The 21598-nt window shown below is 50.7% G+C and overlaps 1 protein-coding gene across 1 annotated transcript; it reads left to right on the top strand.

Moving 5' to 3' along the window:
• Positions 1–12626: 12626 nt before the first annotated feature.
• On the top strand, positions 12627–18466 carry GIP (gastric inhibitory polypeptide). The gene is made up of 6 exons (XM_040497258.1): positions 12627–13492; positions 14115–14217; positions 15829–15975; positions 16587–16679; positions 17375–17476; positions 18345–18466. Exons 1-6 carry the CDS (start codon positions 13372–13374, stop codon positions 18352–18354), a joined length of 576 nt encoding a protein of 191 aa, XP_040353192.1. The 5' UTR covers positions 12627–13371; the 3' UTR covers positions 18355–18466.
• The last annotated feature ends 3132 nt before the right edge of the window (positions 18467–21598 follow it).

Here is a 21598-nt window from a genome sequence, read left to right on the forward strand (position 1 = left end):
CTAAAAAAAAACAAAAACAAAAACCCTGAACAAATATGTTATTTACCACTGTCAAGGAAAAAAAAAAAAAAAACAAAAAACTGTTAGCAATATAAATGCTTACAAATAGGGAGATCTTCAAACAACTTCCAACATAGCCAGATGGTAAAATATTATGCAGCCATTAAAAATCGTGTCCAAAAGGGGTTTAGAAAACTTGGGTGAAGGTTATTTTAAAAAATGCATATCACACAATTTAGCATTTGTTCTCATATAGTCTGTCTGATTGGAACCACCTTAACAACAATGATGAAAGCTACGTGAACATAAAAGACGAGAAATCACCTTACGGAAACTCTCGCACGTGGCTACACGGAGATGTGCACCAGAATATTCATAGCAGCATTGTTTATAATACTAAAACCTAGAAATCCTACAAATGTGCATCTACAAGAGAATGGATAAGCAAAACAGTATAGTTAAACAATGGAATTTGGGGCCAATAACAGTGAAGGAACTTCTGCAACGGGCGTGAACTTCCCAATTCTGACCAACCAACAAACAAAAACCTGGAGACTGATGAAGATGCCCAGTATGGCTCCATTTATAGAAGTTCAAAAATATGCAAAACTGACAACGTGTTATTTAGGGGTGCGTCCAGAAGAGGTTAAACTTTAAAGAAAAGAAAGAGACCTGCGATCACCAGGCAGCTTTTAAACCACCCTGGAGCCCTCTCCCAAGCCTTGGACCAAATGGAAACAATAAAGGTTTTTGCAGTGAAAAAAGAAAAAAAAAAAAAAAGGAAGGAAGGAAGGAAAGGGAGAGAGAGAAAGCTAGAAAGCAAGAAAAGAAAGAGAAAAGAAAGGGAGAGAAAGAAAGAAACCAAAATCCATTGAAATAATAAAAAGTCTGGAAACCCGTGTCGATAGTAAGTCTCTGGTTTTGAGATTAGTGGATTTCTTTCTATTCCTGTCTTTGTTTCTCTCTCCCTCTCTCTTTCTCTCTCCCTGTTTCTCTCTCTCTCGACTCTGCTATATTTTTCAAGATTTCTAGGCTATTGTATTTTTATAACAAACTTAAAAAAAAAAAGGCAAATGGATGTTCAAGTGAATCACCCCAAAATACCTTTACAAACCAAACGGGATAGTTTGGGTTCATCCGCTGTTTCCAGGTTTGATGCAGCCAGAAATTGTCCTTCCATTAGTAACCAAGGTTGAGGGTTAACTGCGACTCACCCTGATCAATCACGGATGTGGCTTGACTTTAGCTAAAGGTCTGATTAATTATACATGCATTCCTAATAAACTGAGATGATACAAGCACCCCAATTCACACCTGCCCGGTCTGTCCCAGTTCTTACAGACACATCGCTCCTTTTAACTCCCGGGCATGAATATTTTTGTTTCCGTGTGCATTCACCAGACCCCTCGAAGGATGAAGCCCAATTCTTCCGCATCGGTCTGGGAGTTTCTCGTGGTGAGATGGTGTCTTTCGACGCACTGGAAACCTCAGGGCAGGATCCATGTTGTCTCCTTTGTCTCAGTGAGTGGTTTCCATTATTTTCACCAACTAAGATCTCCTTTATTAGTTTTCCATGAGCCCAATGCTTTTGAAAAATGTTGCCTATCAACAGATTCCACTGATCAGGTAGTAATAGATTGTTCTCGTACTGAGCGGCTAAGCAGAACTTGTACACACGTGGCGAGAAGTTACACTCTTCCCACCAAAAGTAAAGGGACTTGGAACTGGACTTTGTCCATACAGCCTTGCCGGGAGCAAATGTCTGATTTAGATGTCCTAACTGACTGAAAATCGTTTATGGATACCACCGTGCCCATCACCCTTTCCTTCCTTCCTTCTTAGATCCTGGGGAGGCTGGGCTTCGAGAAACATTCCTCAGGACCAGCTTTCAGCTCCAGGAGAAGAGCAGAAGAGACGGGAACAGGGAAAAGGACATTGCAAAATGTGGGGAACACCCGAGGTGGGTAACTTCAGGGCTTTTACTCTATAGGTCAGTTGTGCCACAGACAGGCAGCAAAAACAGGACTCCAACCTCAGTGTCTTAGACCCCCAAGTCTTTGCTCCTACACCAGTGCGGCGTTTCAAAATGCTAGTGCGTGGGGCGCCTGGCTGGCTCAGTCTGTGGAGCATGCAACCCTTGATCTTGGGGTTGTAAATTCGAGCCCCAATGAGGTGTCAAGATGACTTAAAAATAAAATATTTTTGATTGTTTAAAAATTTGTGTTTGTTAACGTATATATTTGAAAATTTTAAGGTTTATTTGTTTTGGAGAGACAAAACATGAGCAGGGGAGGGGCAGAGAGAGAGAGAGGGGGGAACACAGAATCAGAAGCAGGCTCCAGGCTCCAGGCTCCGAGCTGTCAACACAGAGCCCAACGCGGGGCTCGAACTCACCAACCGTGAGATCATCACCCGAGCCGAAGTCGGGCGTTTAACCGACTGAGCCACCCAGGCACCCCCCTAACATTCCTTAATTTAAAAAATAAAATAGGGACTCCTGGGTGGCTCAGTCAGTTAAGCATCCGACTTTGACTCAGGTGATGATCTCACGACTGGTGAGTTTGAGCCCCTCATCGGGCTCTGTGCTGACAGCTCGGAGCCTGGAGCCTGCTTTGCATTCTGTGTCTCCCTCTCTCTCTGCTCCTCCCCCTCTCACACTCTCTCTCTCACTCTCTCTCTCTCAAAAATAAGTAAACGTTTAAAAAAATTAAAAATAAATAAATAAACAAACAAACATCCTCGTGCAACCCACACATACATCACAATTTATTTTATACGGAGGTGTACAGACAGCTCAACAGAGAAAGGATAATCCTTTCAACAAATAGTGCTGGAACAAGTGGATGTTCATGTCCCCCCGAAAAACTTCCTTCCACATCCCATCCTATACACAGAAATTAACTCAATCATACACTTAAATGTAATCATGTAGGTCAACTATAAAACCAAAAGCTATAAGGCTTCTAGGAGAAAACCTTTGTGACCTTGAGTTAGGCGAAGATATCTCAGATACGCCACCAAAACCAAACTTCATGAAAAGCCAAATCGATAAATTGGACTTCATCAAAATTTCAAAAAGAAAGGAAGAAAGAAAAAACCCTCTTGGTTCTAGAAGGTAACTCTTTTTTTTTTTTTTTAATGTTTATTTATTTTTGAGAGACAGAGAGAGACAGCGGGAGAGGGCAGAGAGAGAGAGAGGGAGACCCAGAATCCGAAGCAGGCTCCAGGCTCTGAGCTGTCAGCACAGAGCCCCATGCAGGGCTCGAACTCACAGACTGTGAGATCACGACCTGAGCCGAAGTCGGACGCTTCACCGACTGAGCCCCCCAGCCGCCCCTCTAGAAGGTAACTTGTAAGGCAATGAACAGAACAGCCACAGACTGGGAGGAAAAATTTATAAATCACGTATCTCACAAAGGACTTGTACCCAAAATACATAAAGAAGTCTCAAAACGCAATAACAAGAACACAAACATCCCTCTCCCCCCAAAATGGGAGAAAAAATTGAACAGACATTTCGCCAAAGAAGAGGTACAGGTGGCAGATAAGCCCATGAAAAGACACCATCATTAGAGCAGCGCAAGTTAAAATCACAGAGATACCACTACGCACAGATGAGAATGGCTCAAATTAAAAAGCCTGACGCTCTCTTACAGCTGATGGAAATGAAACATGTTACAATCACTTCAGGAAAACAGTTTGTCAGTTTCTTTCCTTCTCTCTTTTTCTTTCTTTCTTTCTTTCTTTCTTTCTTTCTTTTTCTTTCTTTTCTTTCTTTCTTTCTTTCTCTTTCTTTCTTTCTTTTCTTTCTTTCTTTCTTTCTCTTTCCTTATTTCTTTTCCTTCCTTCCTTCCTTCCTTCCTTCCTTTCTTTTTAAATGTTTATTTATTTTTGAGAGAGAGAGAGACAGAGCACTAGCAGGGGAGGGGCAGAGAAGGCAGATTCTTAAAAAGTTCAACACAACCCCAATCCTTGGTATTCACCGAAGAAAAAAGAAAGCATCCATCCACATAACAACTTGGCCACAGATATTCACGGCGGCTTTATTTGTAATAGCCCAAAACTTGAAACAACGTAAATGTCCATCAACAGGTGAATGGATAAACTGTGATATATGCGTATGACGGAAGAATATTACTCAGCAATAAAAAAGAACAGACAACTGATCGTGCTACACTTACATCTCAAAATAAGTACGCTGAATGAAAGGAGCCAGATGAAAAAAGAATACATACTATATAATTCCATTTGTACAAAGTTTTAGGAGATGCAAACTAATCTATAGCGACAGAAAGCGGATCAGCGGTTGGAAGAGGGGTGAGCACGAGAGAGAGAGTTCAAGGAAATTGGGGGGTGGGGGGGGTGATAGGTATGTTCACTACACCCAATGTGGGGCTCAAACTCACAACCCGGAGATCGAGTGTGGCATTCCCTTCCAACTGAGCCAGCCAGGCGCCCCGGTGTTTATTACTTTAACTGTAGTGACAATTTAACGGGAGAAGATGTATTTCAAAACGTCAAAATGTGGGGCACCTGGGTGGCTCAGTCGGTTGAGCGTCCGACTTCGGCTCAGGTCAGGTCACGATCTCGCGGTCCGTGAGTTCTAGCCCCGCGTCGGGCTCTGGGCTGATGGCTCAGAACCTGGAGCCTGCTTCCGATTCTGTGTCTCCCTCTCTCTCTGCCCCTTCCCCGTTCATGCTCTGTCTCTCTCTGTCTCAAAAATAAATAAACGTTGAAAAAAAACAAAAAACTGTCAAAATGTGCCCCTTGGTTTTTCTAGATTTTTTCTTTTTCTTTCTTAAAGTTTACATGTTCATTTTGAGAGAGAGAGCAAGAGTGTCTGTGTGTGCAAGCGTGAGCAAGAGAGTAGGGGAGGGGCAGAGAGGAAGGGAGAGAATCCCAAGCAGGCTCTGTGCTGATATCTAGGAGCCCAGCTCGGGCTCAGTCTCACAAACCGTGAGATCATGACCTCGCTAAAATCAGGAGTCGGGCGGTTACCCGACCGAGCCACCCAGGCACTCCAAGATTTTTTTTTTTTTTAATTTTTTTTTTAACGTTTATTTATTTTTGGGACAGAGAGAGACAGAGCATGAACGGGGGAGGGGCAGAGAGAGAGGGAGACACAGAATCGGAAACAGGCTCCAGGCTCTGAGCCATCAGCCCAGAGCTGACGCGGGGCTCGAACTCACGGACCGCGAGATCGTGACCTGGCTGAAGTCGGCCGCTTAACCGACTGCGCCACCCAGGCGCCCCAAGATTTTTTATTTTTAATTAGTCTATATGTTCAACATGGGGCTTGACCTCACAACTGCGAGATCGAGACTCACATGCTCCACTGACGAAGCCAGCCAGGCACCCCTCACACTGTGCACTTTATTTTTTTTTTAATTTTTTTTTAATGTTTCTTTATTTTTGAGACAGAGAGAGACAGAGCATGAACAGGGGAGGGTCAGAGAGAGAGGGAGACACAGAATCTGAAACAGGCTCCGGGCTCTGAGCTGTCAGCACAGAGCCCGATGCGGGGCTCGAACCCACGGACTGCGAGATCATGACCTGGGCTGAAGTCGGACGCTCAACCGACTGAGCCACCCAGGCGCCCCTGTGCACTTTAAATTAAATATATGCAGTTAATTATGTGTCAGTTATACCTGGATAGCACTGGGGCGAATTGGAAAATGAGCATTTTTCATCATCATCGTGAGAATGGGTCCAAGCAAAAATCATCAATGGTTGTTAACTAAATCTGAGGGTGGGGGAAGTCTAATGAGGAAGGAGGTATTAGATTCCTTATTAGTTATAAAAAGGAAAATAGAGGGGCGCCTGGTTGGCTCAATCGGTTACATGCCTGACTTCAGCTCAGGTCATGATCTCACAGCTTGTGAGTTTGAGCCCCGTGTCAGGCTCTGTGCTGACAGTCTGGAACCTGCTTCAGATTCTGTGTCTCGTCTCTGCCCCTCTCCTGCTCACACTCTGTCTCTCTCTCTCTCTCTCTCTCTCTCTCAAAAATAAACATTAAAAAAATAATAATAAAAAATAAAAATAAACATTATTTTTTTTTTTTTTAAAGAGGAAAATCGTAACTATACAGCGTGAAAATCTCCATCACTCATGGGCAGGTAGACATTTTGATCCACTAAGTGCAATCCCTTAGCAAGGACACACTTTAAAATTTTTTTATGTTCATTTGTTTGTTTGTTTGTTTTTGAGAGAGAGATGAGAGCAAGTGGGGAAGGGGCAGAGAGAGAGAGGGAGAGAGAATCCCAAGCAGGGATCCCGCCCTGTCACCACAGAGCCTGATGCGGGGCTCGAACTCACAAATCGTTGAGATCATGACCTGAGCGGACACCAAGAGTCGGTTGCGTAACTGGCTGAGCCACCCAGACACCCCAAAAGGACACACTTTAAATTGTATAGTATGCTGGCCACCCTGCATAACCCGAATTTCATCTGGAAGAGAGATCAGACAAAGCCAAATTAAGAAACGTTCAGTAACACAACGAATTTCTACTCTCAGAAATGTCAGTATCACGAAAGACAAAGAAAGGCTGAGAAATTGAAGGAAAATAAGGAGACATGACAATGAAATGCGATACATGATCCTGGGGTGAATCTGACAACGAAGGGAAAATAAAATGCCCCAGAAGACACTATTGGGACAATGGAAAACATTGCAATACGGACTATATGCTTTAAACCAATGTTAAACTTGTTGAATCTCATGATTTCCTTATTGCTGTTATGTGTGCGAATATCCTTGTTCTTAGGAAATACACGTGGAATTATTAAGTGGTAAAGGAACATGACATGTATAACCTATGTTCGCATGTTCAGGAAAAAAAATAATGGAATGATACCACAAAAGTGGCAAATTGCTAAAAGTTGATGAATCTGTGGGTATATTGGAGTTGTCTGTATTATTTTTGCAACTTCCAGCACAGAGCCCGACTGGGGCTCAATCCCACAACCCTGGGACCGTGACCTGAGCCAAAACCAAGAGTGGGATGCTCAACTGAGCCCCGGTTTTAAATTATTTCAAAATAAAAGCTTTAAAAAAAATCTCCAGAGTCATTACATCAGAGTCTTTGGGAATGGCGCTGAGGCATTGGGATTTTTTTTTTTTTTAAGTAGGCACCACACCCAACATGGGGCTCGAACTCACAGCCCTGAGATCAAGAGTCGCATACCCTATGAACTCAGCCAGCCAGGCACCCCGAGGTATTGGGGTTTTAAAAAGCTTTCCAGGCCAGGGTGCCAGATTTGGCAAATAACAGGGCAGGATGTGCAGTTAAGTTTTGTAGAAAATATATCTGAGAGAGAGAGAGAGAGTGCAAGTGGGGGAGAGGGGCAAAGGGAGAGACAGGATCTTAGTCTCCATGCTCAGTGCAAAGCCCAACATCGGACTCAATCCCGTGACCCTGGGATCATGGTCTGAGCTGAAATCAAGAGTCGGAGGCTCAACCCTATGAGCCACTCAAGCTCCCCAAATCTGAATTTCAGATAAACAACAATTTAAAAACTTATTTTAGGTGAGGTGCGCGGGTGGCTCAGTTGGTCAAGCGTCTCACTCTTGGTTTTGGCTCAGGTCGTGATCTCAAGGTTCAAGCCCCGCATCGGGCTCTGTGCTGACAGCACAGAGCCTGGAGGCTGCTTGGGATTCTGTGTCCCTCTCTCTGCCCCTCCCCTGCTTGCTCTCTTTCAAAAATAAAAAATAAACATTAAAAAATTAAAAACAACAAACTTTTTTTTTTTTTTTTTTTGGTGTAAGTATGTCCCAAGCAGTATTTTCTGCCTAAAAAGCAAGTACAGGCTTGGAATCCAACTCATTTTGATGTCTGTACTCTGCTGGGTCTTTGTGGAATATCAGCGAAATTACTTGCTTTGCCTGTCTTCAGGATGCAAAATCATCTCAGTTCTCACTCTTGCAGAGGGAAGGGGACTGAGATGAGCATAAGTAGATATTAAATGGCCAGAGTTTACGGCCATGAAAAGAAATGCTTCGTGAATCTGGTTGGCCTCTGTGACCAATAGCATAAAGCTGGTGGGATAGCATGCCATTTCTGAGTTTCACCTAGGCTGTCATTTTAAGTGCGTGACTTTGCTCTGGGGGAAGAAATGCAGAGAGGTCCACACGGGGAGGCGCTGAAGCCTTCCGTCTACAGTCGCTGCAACAAGCTTGGAAGGTGTTGGAAGGTGATCTAAGGCCCCAGGGTTCTGGGGGTGTCAGCGACTCCACTGACAGCTGACCTCAACTTTATGAAAGACCCTCCGCTAGAACCACCCAACTAAGCCACCGCCAGAGTCCTCCTGATCCTCAGAAACGGTGAGAGGTCAACCGTCTGTGGCTTTGAACTGTTAGAGTTTGGGGGCTGAGTGGGTGGAGCGTGAGACTCTTGATCTCAGGGTTGTTGAGTTTGAGCCCCACGCTGGGTGTAGAGACTGCTTACAAATAAAATCTTTAGGGGCACCTGGGTGACTCAGTCGTTCAAGTGTCCGACTCCGGCTGGTCACGATCTCACGGTCCGTGGATCCCAACCCCACATCGGGCTCCAGGCTGACAGCTCGGAGACTGGAGCTTGCTTCGGATTCTGTGTCTCCCTCTCTCTCGGCCCCTCCCCGACCCGTGCTCAGTCTCTCTCTCTCTCTCTCTCTCTCTCAAAATAAATACATGGATACATAAATAAATAAAAATAAAAAATAAACTGCTAAGGTTTGGAGTAATTTGTTCCCCTGCAAAAGATCAGGAATGTATCAACATACAAGGTAACACAATGTATCTGCTCAGTAGACATGTTTCCCAAATCAATTCTCTGAGGCAGGAATCATGACATTCCCCATTTTCCAGAAAGCTGATCCGAAGCACCTTTGATTGAGTTGCTCTAAACCACCCAGCTGCTAGCCTAGGCGGGTCTGTCTCCACAGCCCTCACCCCTAACAGGCGGATGTCATGAACCTTCCCTGCGCCAGGCGAAGGGCCGAGTCGGCCTGGATTTGTTATTCCGTCTTACTGAATCCTCGCCATTAGAGTGAGGTGGAGGAGATCTTTCCAGAGAATGCCACCTGCCAACACTGGCAGGATGCCTTCAGGCGAACCAGACATCAATGCCACACTTGCCCACGGGGTAGGGAGGACCGATTCTGTTTTTGTTTGGGGTGGGGGGTGGGGGGGCGGCGGCTGTTCGTGTGCTTTTGAAGGAGGCTCTATGCCCCACTGTGGGGCTTGAACTCACCACCCTGAGATCAACCCTGCTGAGCCAGCCAGGCGCTCCTGGATTCTCCCATCTTATCTCCAGTTCCGAGATGGGCAGACGAAAGCTCCGCCCGGATAAGGGCTTTGCCCAAAGCCAGACCTCACCTGGGGAGGGGCGGGCGGCTGGAATGCCCCCTCTCCGCCCCACAGGCTACTCCCTAATCTACTTAAAGAAGGGTGTGATTGGTTGGTGGCTGAGGTTATAGAGGGCTCTCCCCTCGCCTAGCCCAGGAATGGGTGGGGGGTGGGGGGCTCGCTGGGGACCCTGGAAGTTGTCCCCCTGCAGGGAAAATGAAGGGCGGGCCCTCTCTTCTCACCCCCTCACCTCCCTCCCCCCTGGAATGTGCTCCCACCTGGGGCAGAGAAAGGGTCAGGAAAGCCGCTTTCTCTGGGAGGCCCAGCCCTTTGGCTTTTCATCCTAAAAACACCTCCAGCTTTTCCCTCTCTTCCTGGGGGCAGGGGGTGGGGGGTGGGGGGATGAGAGCCTTGTGCCCCCCCCACCCCCCACCCCCCAGTTCTGCCTCTTCGCCGCGCCGCCGCAGCTCTCCTCCCACTGATTAGGCGGCGACTACTAAGGGCTGAGCCCTTTTCTTGACCAAGGCAGACAAAAGAGAGCCTTTGAAAACAGCAAGAGGGATTGGGGTCGGCATTGAGAGGGACTTCCCAAACGGATTCCTTATAGCAGCTTGGCCAAGAGAGGCGGTAGGTAGTACATTCCCTGTTTTTAACGAAGACTTTTATTTTACTTATTTAAAGTTTAGTTATCTATTTTGAGAGAGAGCATGAGCAGGGGAGGGGCGGAGAGAGAGGGAGACAAGAGAATCCCAAGCAGGCTCCGCGAGGGCAGGGCGGAGCCGGGACGCGGGGCTTGAACTCACGCACCCCGAGATCACGACCCGAGCCGAAGTCAAGAGAGTCAGAGGCCTGACCGACGGAGCCACCCAGGCGCCCCTTTATTTATTTATTTATTTTCATCAAAGTCTAGGTCAGATATTGGCCTGGGGTGTATGGCATAGTGACCTGACAATTATAATCCATTAAAAACCGCTCACCGCCGTAAGGGTGGTTAACCTATCTGTCATCATGCCAGAGTATTACGATCTCCTGGACCAAGTATCTTCTTTCTCGAAGATTCCTCCGGCAAAGGACCTATCTTGACCGGAGTGGTACCAGGGCTGGCATGTACAGACACGTTTGGGCCCACGACCGCGCTCGAGAGGTGACTGGGGAGGCAAGGCACAGAGCAGATGGCTCAGCAAAGCTTGCGTCTCTGTCTCCTCTGCAGGAGAGGAAGTATAAATCTGCCACCTGGTGTAAGAGAGATCAGAGAGGGATATCTGCTTTCTGAGTCAGCCGATGAGCTTGAAGCCCGAGTCGACCTCTGAGGCGGAGTCCCTGGCAGGGAGGCTACAACCAGCCCTCTGAGTCACCCTGGCCTGGCTGTGGTGCTGGGCCTGGAATGTCCGCTGTGGCCCTTGGGCTGTGGGGGGGTTGGAGGGTTGGGGGGCTGGGGTGAGTCACCACCTTCCAGTTTTTCTTGCTGGAAAAGCCGGCAACCCCCAAAGCCTCTCTGCTGCTCGGGTTCTCATCCTGGGGCCTCAATCCAGAATCAGGAGGCTCTGGGGAGCAGGACCCTGGGTTCTCTTGCAACAATACTGCCACTATCCCTTCCTGTGCTGATTCCCTGGCTTCTATGAGTCCTTAGGACCCCCCCCCAAAACATACACACACACACCCGCTCTCCACCTGTCTGGGCCATTGGCCTTTGTAGCCGGGCTTCCTCCGCCTTCCCATCCCCTGTGACCTCTCTGACCCCCCACATCCTGGAAAGTTTCCCCAGTGGACTGAGGGTCTGCCACGTCCAGGGTCCCCCTCCCTGTCCCCACGGCTGCACTGTGCTGGAATCTGCACCCTCGGGCACTTATCGTGCGTGGACAGGCTGGTGGGGTTGCAGGGGATTGACTGAACTATTTTGATCAAGTTCAGCAGGCTCTGATCCCCGGAAACGCGGAAGGCCATCTTTTCCATTCTCCAGCCTCCCAATATGCCCTGGGCTGGGGGCTGGGGGTCTCCCTGGGCATCTGGCATCTTCTCTGATCTCCTCCTCTGGCCCTCCCTACATTCCTTCCTCCCCCAGGGCCCAGGGCACATTCTCTCTAGTCTGTCCACTGCCTGAGAGCCAAAGATCAAAGGGAAACAGGTTGGGGGACTGCAGAGAGGTCCCCTCCAAGACGGGGTGACGTGCGGGTTTGAGGCACAACTGGCCTTCGGAGGAGCCTGGCCCCCAAACTAATCCCCAGAGCACCAGGCAGTGACTTAGGGCTGCCAGGACCCATCCCAGAACCCTCAAGTCTTGTTGGGCATTAGACCTAGGGGTCCCAGGGAATGATGTTCACCCTTCCTGGATACCTTGTGCCTCCAGGCAGGGGTGCCCAGGTTTTGACACACACCCTTCCGAGCGAGCCCATCAACTGTTGCTCAACAGGAAACAGGATCACAAGCACCCCCACATCCCCTCTGGAGGCCAGATCTGAAATGATGCCTAATCTCTCCCCATTGAGAGCCGGGAGATGGAATTTGCAGAGCTTGCCGGGAGAGAAGTTCTTCTCGACGGTGAAACATAGGCGGCGGGTGGGCGAGGTTTCTAGGGAGCAGAGACGAGTTGCTCCCCTAGTCCAGTTACCCCCTCGTCCCACACAAGCACTTAACTTCACGCTGGAGCTGCTTCCCGGCTGCACAGTTTACCTGGAAAGGAAAGTGGCCTTTATCAGCCGAGCCTGAAGCTAATAGGCAGGGCACGGGTTTGGTTGTTTGGGGTTCAAAGTACCACGGCGAGCGGAGAAGGAAGAGTCTAGGAAGGAGGCCTTGGGGGTCTGCCCCAAATGCAGTGTCTGCCCTGCCCCTTCGAGCCTGAGCCCTGAAGACAGAGCCATGTGCTTAGTGCTTGGAGAGAGTCAGAGGCAGCTCCTTCAGGATGACCCTTAGCCTCACTCCGGAAGCTTCTGTGGGATGGGGAACAGGTAGCCTTTGGTTCATACTCCTGATCTCAGAGAGCCCCCCCCTCCCAAGTCTGATCAGGGAGACAAAGCCATGCCCTGGTGAGCCCTCCAGCCTGACAGGGACAGCATACCCTCAGATCCCCCAGTCTGATGGCAGAGACAGAACCACAGACTTCTCTTGTATAGGGCATTCTCTTGTGTAGGGCATTTGAGGAGAGAGGCTTGGATCTCATAACTTTTTTTTTTTTTTAGGATTTATTTTATATTTTAGAGAGAGAGTATGTGAGCAGGGGGAGAGGGGCAGGGTGGGGAGGGAGAGGGAGAGAGAGAATCCCAAGCAGGCTCCACGCTGTCAGCATAGAGCCTGGGAGGGGCTCCAACTCACGGACCATGAAATCATGACCTGAGTCGAAATCGGGAGTTGGACGCTTAACCAACTGAGCCACCCAGGCGCCCCAATAAATCTTTACAGATAGAATTGTAGCTGCCCGCCTTCCCTCGAGTTCCCAAGGGGTAAATGTGCCTCTATCCCCACCCCACCCCGCTGCCTCTACCCTGCCCCTACGGAGGAAGGCAGCTTGGCTGTAAGTTTGTGGTTCCCAGCTACCCCAGGAACCCCCCATTCTTCGTGTCCCCTCAACGGTCTCACTCTCCAGCCCTTTCCCCCAGCCGGCTGGGATATCCCCCTAGATTTCGCAGCGGGGACATTGCTTCACTGCCAAAGCTGTGGGCCACTATCCGGGGCCGGGGTTCAAAGGACTGTGCCCTGCTCTCTCTGATCCAGGGGCGGCCTGTGGCCTGTGGGAGCGGTCCTACCCCAGGCAATGCCACCCTACCCAAGTGTGCCCTCACCCAGGGCATCCTTTCTGAGAGCACCTGTAAAGGAAGTGGGGCGGGAAGAATACAGGGCCCCGTGCCCAGAAGTGGGGGCGGGGGGAGAAGAAAGGGGACCCTTAAGGTAGCCTGCCGTCTGAGGCAGCCGAGATACCCAAATGTTAATCATCGATTAGCACAGTTCAGGTGGAAAGGGCAGCTTTATTACGCGTAAAATGGACTTAATGTGGCAGGAGCTGCGGACTTAATTTTTTGAGATAAGATGCTTTTAGGCTAATCAGCAGGTGTGCGATGCCTGGATATAAAGGGGCTACCGCCGACTCTCTTGAGAGAGGCTCCAAAGGTCCAGAAGGTGGGAGGAAGCAATCCCTGCCCTGTCCTCGATCTAAGGAAGAGCTGGAAAGGAAGCCAGGTAAGAGAGCAGCTGGGACAGGGAACGGACGGGATACTGGAGGGGCAGTGGATCTTGGCACCCATTAATGCTCAGCACCGTCACCCCGGCACCTCTCTCTTTTCCTCTACGTGAGAAATAAGGCGGCGGTTCTCAGGATTCCTGTAACACCCAGGTGGCCAAAGAAGGAGGGCGCAGCAGGTCTGACCCCATTTCATCCGGGGGGGGGGTGAAAAGCACCCCTTGAAAAGGGGTGAAAAGCAGTAATGAACCTTCCCCCCAAGCCCCGAGAAGCCCAAGCCAGACCTAGAGATGTCCGGGCTCGTCTTCCTGCAGGGGGACCCCGGGTAGAAACAATGAAGCTCGAGAAGGAGAGGATGAGACGGTCCGGTCCTGCTGGTGACTTTCACTCCGGGCAGGAGGCTCTGTGATGGTTTAGGTGACGGCCGATCTGAGAGCCCCTGCCGCTCCCCAAGGCGCGGCTCCAGCCTCCCAGAAAAGCCCTGATCCCCAGAGCTCAGGGTCCCCAGCTTTCAGAACCCGCACAACGCTCTGAGGCGTCAGCGGGACGTGGCCGGCCACACCGGCTGTCCCTGAGCACGCTGCTTCCCTCATCCTGGTCCCCTTTTGTCTCTTCGCTCAGGAAATAACCCTTGGAAGATGGGAGCCACGAAGATCTTCAATCTGCTGCTGGGGTCCCTGCTCCTGGCCGCAGTGCTGGCAGAGAAAGGGGAGGGTCACTCCAGGTAGGGGTGCAGGGGAGGAGGCCGCGGAGGATGGCCGGGTTCTGGCTTTGAGGGGGCGGAGGGGATGAGAAAGGGAGGAATCCCAGGCCAAGAGGGAAGAACTGGAGGGAGAACCTGCCAGCAGTGTGTGTGCGCCGAGTGAGGACAGAATCAGAGGGTATTTATTCCGAGCTCCCACTGCCACAAGAGAGACTGTGGTTAGATCTCTGGAAGGACTTCCTCCTCAGTGGCTCAGTGTCTGAACTAGAGGACGGCGCCTCCCTTCCTAGCGAAAGCCTTCAGCGTTCGCGTATGTTCATTCTTTGGTCAAACTGTAGCGGAGGCCTCCTGGGCGCCACCCACAGGACATAAACGCGCCGAGTGGTCCACAAATGCCTCGCGGAACGTACAGGCCCAAAGTGGGGGACAAAGAACCACCTAGGCGAGTTGCAGGCTGTCCCGAGCACCGCGAGGAAAGGCAGAATGTTCTGAGCCCGTGGAGCATGGGACCTCTGTGCTCCGGAGGACCAGGAGGGACTTGTCTGAGCCTTGTCGGAGGCAAGGACTAGCCGTCTTCCCCACAAATCAGCCACGTCAGATGTGGACGAGGACAGGGGCCGTCACATAGAAGCTGGGAACGTGGGCTCAGACTGCCCGAGGGTAGATCCTAGATCTGCCCCCTGCTCTGTGTGTGCTACATCAATCTCGCTGCACCTTGGTTTCCTCGTTCCCAAAAAGGGATAGAAAGAGAGTCTACCTGGGGCGCCTGGGTGGCTCAGGGGGTTGAATGTCCGACTGCGGCTCAGGCCGTGATCTCATGGTTCGTGCGTTCAAGCCCCGCATCAGGCTCCACACTTGGTGTCTGCTTAGGATTCTCTCTTCCTCTCTCTCTCTCTCTCTCAAAATAAATAAATACACAAAAAAATATGGTGTCTGGGGGCACCTGGGTGGCTCAGTCGGTTGGGCGTCCGACTTCGGCTCAGGTCACGATCTCACGGTCTGTGAGTTCGAGCCCCGCATCGGGCTCTGGGCTGACAGCTCAGAGCCCGGAGCCTGCTTCAGATTCTGTGTCTCCCTCTCTCTCTTCTCCTCCCTCACTCACGCTCTGTCTCTCAAAAAAATGAATAAGCGTTAAAAAAAAAAGTTTTTAAAAATATGGTGTCTACCTTGTAGGGGTGTTATCAGGATCACATGAGTTTACGCAGTAAAGGGCTTATAGAGGATCTGGAACAGAGTAAGTGCCGTTATGTGAGGGCTCACTACTGTTGGTATGGATCAAGAACGAAGACTTGAATGGGGTTGGGCCAGGCAAGAGGAGTAAAGGAGGGACCTGAGATCAGTCCCCTGAGTTCAGGGGGACCCCTGATCCCTCTCTGCCCAGAAGCGAGAGCCACACCCACTAAGGACGCAGTGGGCCCTTGGGCTGAGGACAGAGTCCCAGGGGCTTGATGCTTAGACAACAGGGCGTCTCCATAAAAACTGACTCCCAAGAAAGGGGGGAGGGTTGTTTTCAAACATCAGCCTCCTGTCAGTGACGATCGATCGTTTGTCCCCGCATCGTGAGTCCCCTCGCCCCCTGCCCCTCCCACGGTGTCCTGCTTTCTCTTTCGTCTCCCCTCCCTGCCCCCCCAGACTCCACACTAGGGTCAGTGGCCCCCGACCTCGAGGCCCCAGGTATGCCGAGGGGACTTTCATCAGTGACTACAGCATCGCTATGGACAAGATCCGCCAACAAGACTTTGTGAACTGGCTGCTGGCCCAGAAGGGGAAGAAGAATGAGTAAGTCAATGCACCTGCCCTCTCTTGGCCCCAGGCTGGCTGTGCCTTCCTTCGTGTAGACCGGACGTCACATGTGCCACGCGGGCCTGTACTTCAACTCCAGGCTGTGCCTTTCCCTTAGGCACCGATGGGGAGCTGGGCAACATGGTGGCCCTGACCAGGGCTCAGGCGGTAGCCCAGTCTGGCGTGGGACTAAGGCAATTTTCCAGTCTTCTTCTAAGGAGAAGGATCAGGGAAGATGGCGGGCGGGGGGTGGGGGGGGGTTGGGGGGGCTCACAGAGGATCCCCACTGGGCTGGGGACTAAGACAGAGATCGCTGAGCTGCTGACAAAGACGATTTGGTGGTGGTCACTTCGGACTTAGGAAATAGGATACACTGCCCTTGTCCTTCTTCTCTTGGCCAAGTCCCTTCCCCTGCCCTCGCTGTTTGCTCAGCACGGTAGACGCCGAAAAGCTCTTCTCTGGCAGCTGAAGACAGGCAGTGGGACCGTGGAACAAAGACGTCCCCTCTGCGACTTGGGTTAAGGTCCCCAAAGATCGGAGCGCTTGGGGACTGGGGGACATCTGGAGTCTCCCCAGCCCCACCCACCCCCTAATCTTTACCTGACCAGCTGGAAGCACAACATCACCCAGAGGGAGGCTGGGGCCCTGGAGCTGGCCCATCAATCTAACAGGAAGGAGGGGGCGGCGAGGGCGCAGCAGGGGTGAGTCAGCCCACAAGGGAAGGAGTGGGGGCAGGGCCTCATTGTTCCCTCTCCCAGACCCTGGAGCAGGGCAAGGCCCCAGATAAGCATCCCCTTCCACTCTCAGTTCGAAGAGGGGTCTTCTCTGAGTTCCCGGAGGCCAGCCCAAGCTTAAGGGGAGAAGCCTGGGAGAAATCGGGGCTGGGGTCCAAGGAGGGGTTTGGGGGCCAGAGTCCCGACGATTGATGACCTAGTACGCAGAGTCACAGAGGCAAGGAGAGGGGGCAGCGCAAGAGACCTCAGGAATCTGGCTTCCCCGCTTCTCCCCGACAAACTTCAGGAAGGCCGCGTTTGAGGAATGGGGACCCTTCCAAAGCCAGTCCCTTGACATCAGTTGCCCCCTCTCCGAGAAAGCTGAGGAACCTTCGGATCATTCTAGAGAGTGAATGTGCCCTAAATCACCTCTCGGGTTTGGGGAAGGCATTCTGGGTGGGTGGGTGGGACATCTGTATTGAAGACCCCCTATTCCCCTGGCCTGCAGACCAGGGTGGAGCTTTGAAAGCTGAGATGAGAGAGGGAGAGCAGCTGTGTTGACTCCCTCCCCCCACCCCCGCTGCCCCTTGGAGTCCCGGGCCCTCTATTTACTCACTCCGGGTGGGGCCGAGGCTAAAAAAAAAAAAAATGGCCAAGCCCGCCGAAGCCTTTCTTCTTGGCAGCTCCCTACCCAAGAACCCCAGTGATGAAGATCTGCTAAAGGATTTACTGATTCGAGAGCTGCTGGCTTGGATGGCGGATCAGATGGAAATCTGCAGGCTCAGGTGGGGGCGGCGGTCGGCGGCTTTGGGCATCATACACAGCGCTCATAAGCTTGGGCTTTGGGGCCACACATGGATTCAGATCGTCACCCCAGCAAACCCATAAGCCTCTCTGAACCTCCGTGTTTTCACGAAAATCAAGGCTTATTCAGACCACTTCATGGGACTGTTGTCAGGTTTAAGCGAGATAATCCAGGGAGAGAGCCGAGAGCAACCTGTGAGGAACAGGAGTTCAGTGATGTTGGCGGCTATTATCCCTTCTTGAACTTCTGTCTCCACTGCGTCCAGGTGACAGGCTGCGCTCACCTCCCCGCCCACCCCATCCTATTCTCGGCTTTCCCACTGTATCCTTGTCCCATGGCCCCTTCCCAGTGACGGCACTTGTAGAGTTGGAGACAAGTTTCCTCTCTCTGCGGGTCTCAGTGGTCCTTGAATCGACCTCACCGGCTAGGAAGTCCTTTAATCTATTATGTCCCAGAAGCAAGGGATGACTAACACCGTGAAGAGATCCGCCCACCTAAAGGACACTCATTTCAAGATGCAAACACTGAGGCGTGGAAACCGAAATACATCTCAGGCTTCCATGCTGGCAAGCCGGGGACCAAATCTGGGATGGCTTCCTGTAGAGGGCAGGAAGGGAAAGGGGGAGGGGGCCGGGATCAGAACAATGGAGAAGAGTATGAGAAATTCTCCGTAGGAAGGTGGTGGGTGCTTTCTGGACTTACTTTGATGACTTATAATTAAGAAGGTAATTGGGAGGTAGGAGCAGCTGAACCATGGCTGGGCACCAGGATGGATTTGCTTTGCCGACTCTAAGTGGATAATGACCCCCCTCTCCAACCACTACCCCTCCTCTTTCCACTCTCCCCAGGTTTCAGTGACTCAGACCAAACCCAGCTCAGGTCCGGACTCTGCCCTTCATTTGCTCAGGCCTCAGCTGCACCCCAGGGCCCCCGAGAGAAGCCAAACCAATAAAGTTTAAGCTGAAATGAATCCTTGTGCCCATGGTCGAAACTTATTCCGACGTCTACCGAGTGCTACCAGGGAATGGTCTTCTGTGTGTGTGTGCCACCCAATGCAAAGGAGCTATGGCTCCCACCGGCACCCATAATTCGTCTCTTTAGTCTACAAACACTTATTGGAAAGCTAACATTGGCAGGGACTGTGGTCACCACTGGGAATATGGCAGCCAAGGAAATGAGCACAGTCCTTGCCCTTGAGGAATTTGCAGTCCCGTGATGGAGACAGACTTTAATCTTCAACATACATACACACGCGCGCGCGCACACACACACACACACACACACACACACACACACACATTAATAATCACCTAACATCCTAAGCCATGTGAAGAAAGAGTAGGGTGCTATGAGAAAGAATGGAGCAGCCTCATCTAGATAGAGTGGGGGGGGGGGGTCGGAAGGGCCTCTTTGAGAACGTGACGTCCAAGCGGAGTGAACTTGCAAGGATAAAATGGCCAAGGGATGAGGCGAGCCTTAATAGATATCGCCCCAGTGTTATCACAAAGCAAAACAGGCAATGGGAGATTAGCACGAACAGATGCTGGATGGGTAGGCAGAGGCAGGGTCTTAAAGGTCATAGTGAAGCTTTTGGAGTTTATCCTCAGACCAAGGGCAAGGTCCTGAAGGATTCTGAGTAGGGGCAGGTTGGAAGACCTAGAAGCGTTCCCAAACAATCATGAGTGAGGACTATATACTGAGATGAACAGAGATGAAAGCGGGAAGGGCAGACCACCGCAGGATTCCAGGCTTACCCTGGCATGATGGTGGTAGGAGTGAAAGGAAAGGGGCCAACTCCGTTTGTCCAAACGTCAGTACCTTTATCTTCCAGTGTTCAAAGCCCCCCTTCCCCCCCTCCGCCCACCACCTTCCCCCCAGTGCCTGGTGTCCACAGAAAACAGGGCTGTCTACCCACCCCTTTCACTCGGGTTATCTTACCTGGAATGCCCTCTCTCCCCTCGATCTAGTCAGTCCTATTTTAGGAGACAAGAGTCAAACGCACCTCGATTCAAAGATTCAAATCGCTTACTCAGTCCGTGACTTGGCAAGTTAGTTAGTTCCTCACTCTTGGCCTGTTTCCTGTCTGTGAAAAAGAAGATTCCTAACTACCCAACTCCTAGGGTTGAGGTATTAATTCAGATAATGCCTGGCACAAAGTAAATGGTCAATAAAAGTTAACTTTTGTTATCATTTACCCACCTAAACCTCAATTTAGAAATACAAGGGTATTGGTTTTAAATCAGGGAGTGGCCAGCTGGATCGGCTGAAGGGCCGGGCCAGTAGCATAATTGAGAAAAGTGGGGAGGCTGTAAGACAATGGGAAGGATGGGGACTGTGAAAATGGAAGAGACACGCTTTCTGCTGACCAAACAAAACGCTTTTGAGAACTGAATTTGCCTGAGGGCTGCCAGGCACTGTCTTCCAACTCCGATATTGTAGATTTCCTCTCCCCTAAACTCCTTGAGGTCGGAGAGAATGTGTGTCACACAATTCAGAGCATGCCTTTGCTCAGAGGATATAGTTTAGTGATTCTCTATGGTAGAGCTGGTTGTCCTGGGGAGAAGTTGGATCTCTGTCTCTGGAGTCTTGGGTTGTCCGGGGGTCAGCGAATCAGAAAGGGTGATTTAAAATAATCTTGGTACAGTGTTATTATTACGGGCCAGGCATTGTGCTCAGTACCTTACAAACATCACTTAAAGCCTCATGACATCATTTTAAGAGAAGAACGTAATAGCTGTTAACCATGCACTACACTGCCTCCGTGAGGTAGAGAACTGAAGTCCTGTGCTCCGGCTAAGGCCAGTGAGTCACTGAAAGCAAGGGATGACAAATGTGATGGGCTGCACACAGCGTATACTGGGGCTGAGCGCTTCTGGGAGCCGTGGTTAAGTTGTCAGGAATTTTGTGAGCAGGTTGTAGAATCATTGTTAGCTTGAAATTGGCCATGGCCAGGGTGCACCGTGGAAATTGACAAGTGCCATAAATCAGAGCTCCTCCCTCCCAGCCGGGAGAGGGGCTCGTTAAACATTTACCAGCACATTACTGGTCAACATACTTTCTCTAAAATTGTAAGAGAGAACAAACGTGTCCGAATAAGGGAGTGAGGGTGTCCGCGTAAGTGTGGTCACAAGGTTTGTCTCAGGCCAGGTGTTTGCACCTATGGGAGTGAGTATGTGTGTGTGTGCATTTGAGGGTATGGATAGTTCAATTTGAAGACATGGGTGTGAGGGAGGGATCAGCGCATGTATCTTAAGGGGTCATACGGTGTGAGTCAAAGAGTGAGAAATGAAGCAGGTGTGTCTATTTGTGTCAGTGAGTCACGAAGGGACCAAATTTTTGTGTCAGGGAGTGGCATAGGAAGAATATGACGGTATGAGGGGCGCCTGGCTGGCTCAGTCAGTGGAGCGAGCAACTCTTGATCTCTGGGCTGTGAGCTTGAGCCCCACGTTGGGTGTGGAGATTACTAAAAAATAAAACCCGGCTCAGTCGGTCAGGCGTCCGACTTCGGCTCAGGTGTCCGACTTCGGCTCAGGTCAGGATCTCACAGCCCATGAGCTCGAGCCCCGCATCAGGCTCTGTGCTGACAGCTCGGAGCCAGGAGCCTGCTTCAGATTCTGTGTCTCCCTTTCTCTCTGCCCGTTCCCCGCTCCCCGCGCTTGCTCTGTCTCTGTCTCTCTCAAAAATAAAGATCATCCAGAGGCAGGGAGCTCACGGCTGGTGTGACAGTGACAGTTCCGCTGCATGAAATCCTGAGGGACCCAGGCCCATTGGCTCCTGGCTCCATTATCCCTTAAGGACCAAAATGGTGGCGGACGATTGCCCATCCTCTTCTAATCCTTTAACTTGAAACCTCTGGTAACATTACTCACATTCACGATTTTACCTTGCTGCGGATTCTGGATCTGTGTAGCTCTGCCCAGCTCTTTCTGTGGACCTTTCTACCAGCACATCCAGATGACCACTGGCCATCTCTCCTGTGATGTTACAGAGACCTCAATTTCAACATGTTCAAAACCACTCTTAATTACCTCTCCAGCTTCATCCTGTGGTGTCAATCCCTGTCCCCCCACCCCTTCTCTGAATAGCACCACCCTGTTGCCCA

Source organism: Herpailurus yagouaroundi, unplaced genomic scaffold (genome assembly GCF_014898765.1).
Source record: "Herpailurus yagouaroundi ecotype Mexico unplaced genomic scaffold, PumYag 189, whole genome shotgun sequence".
Lineage (NCBI taxonomy): Eukaryota > Metazoa > Chordata > Mammalia > Carnivora > Felidae > Herpailurus > Herpailurus yagouaroundi.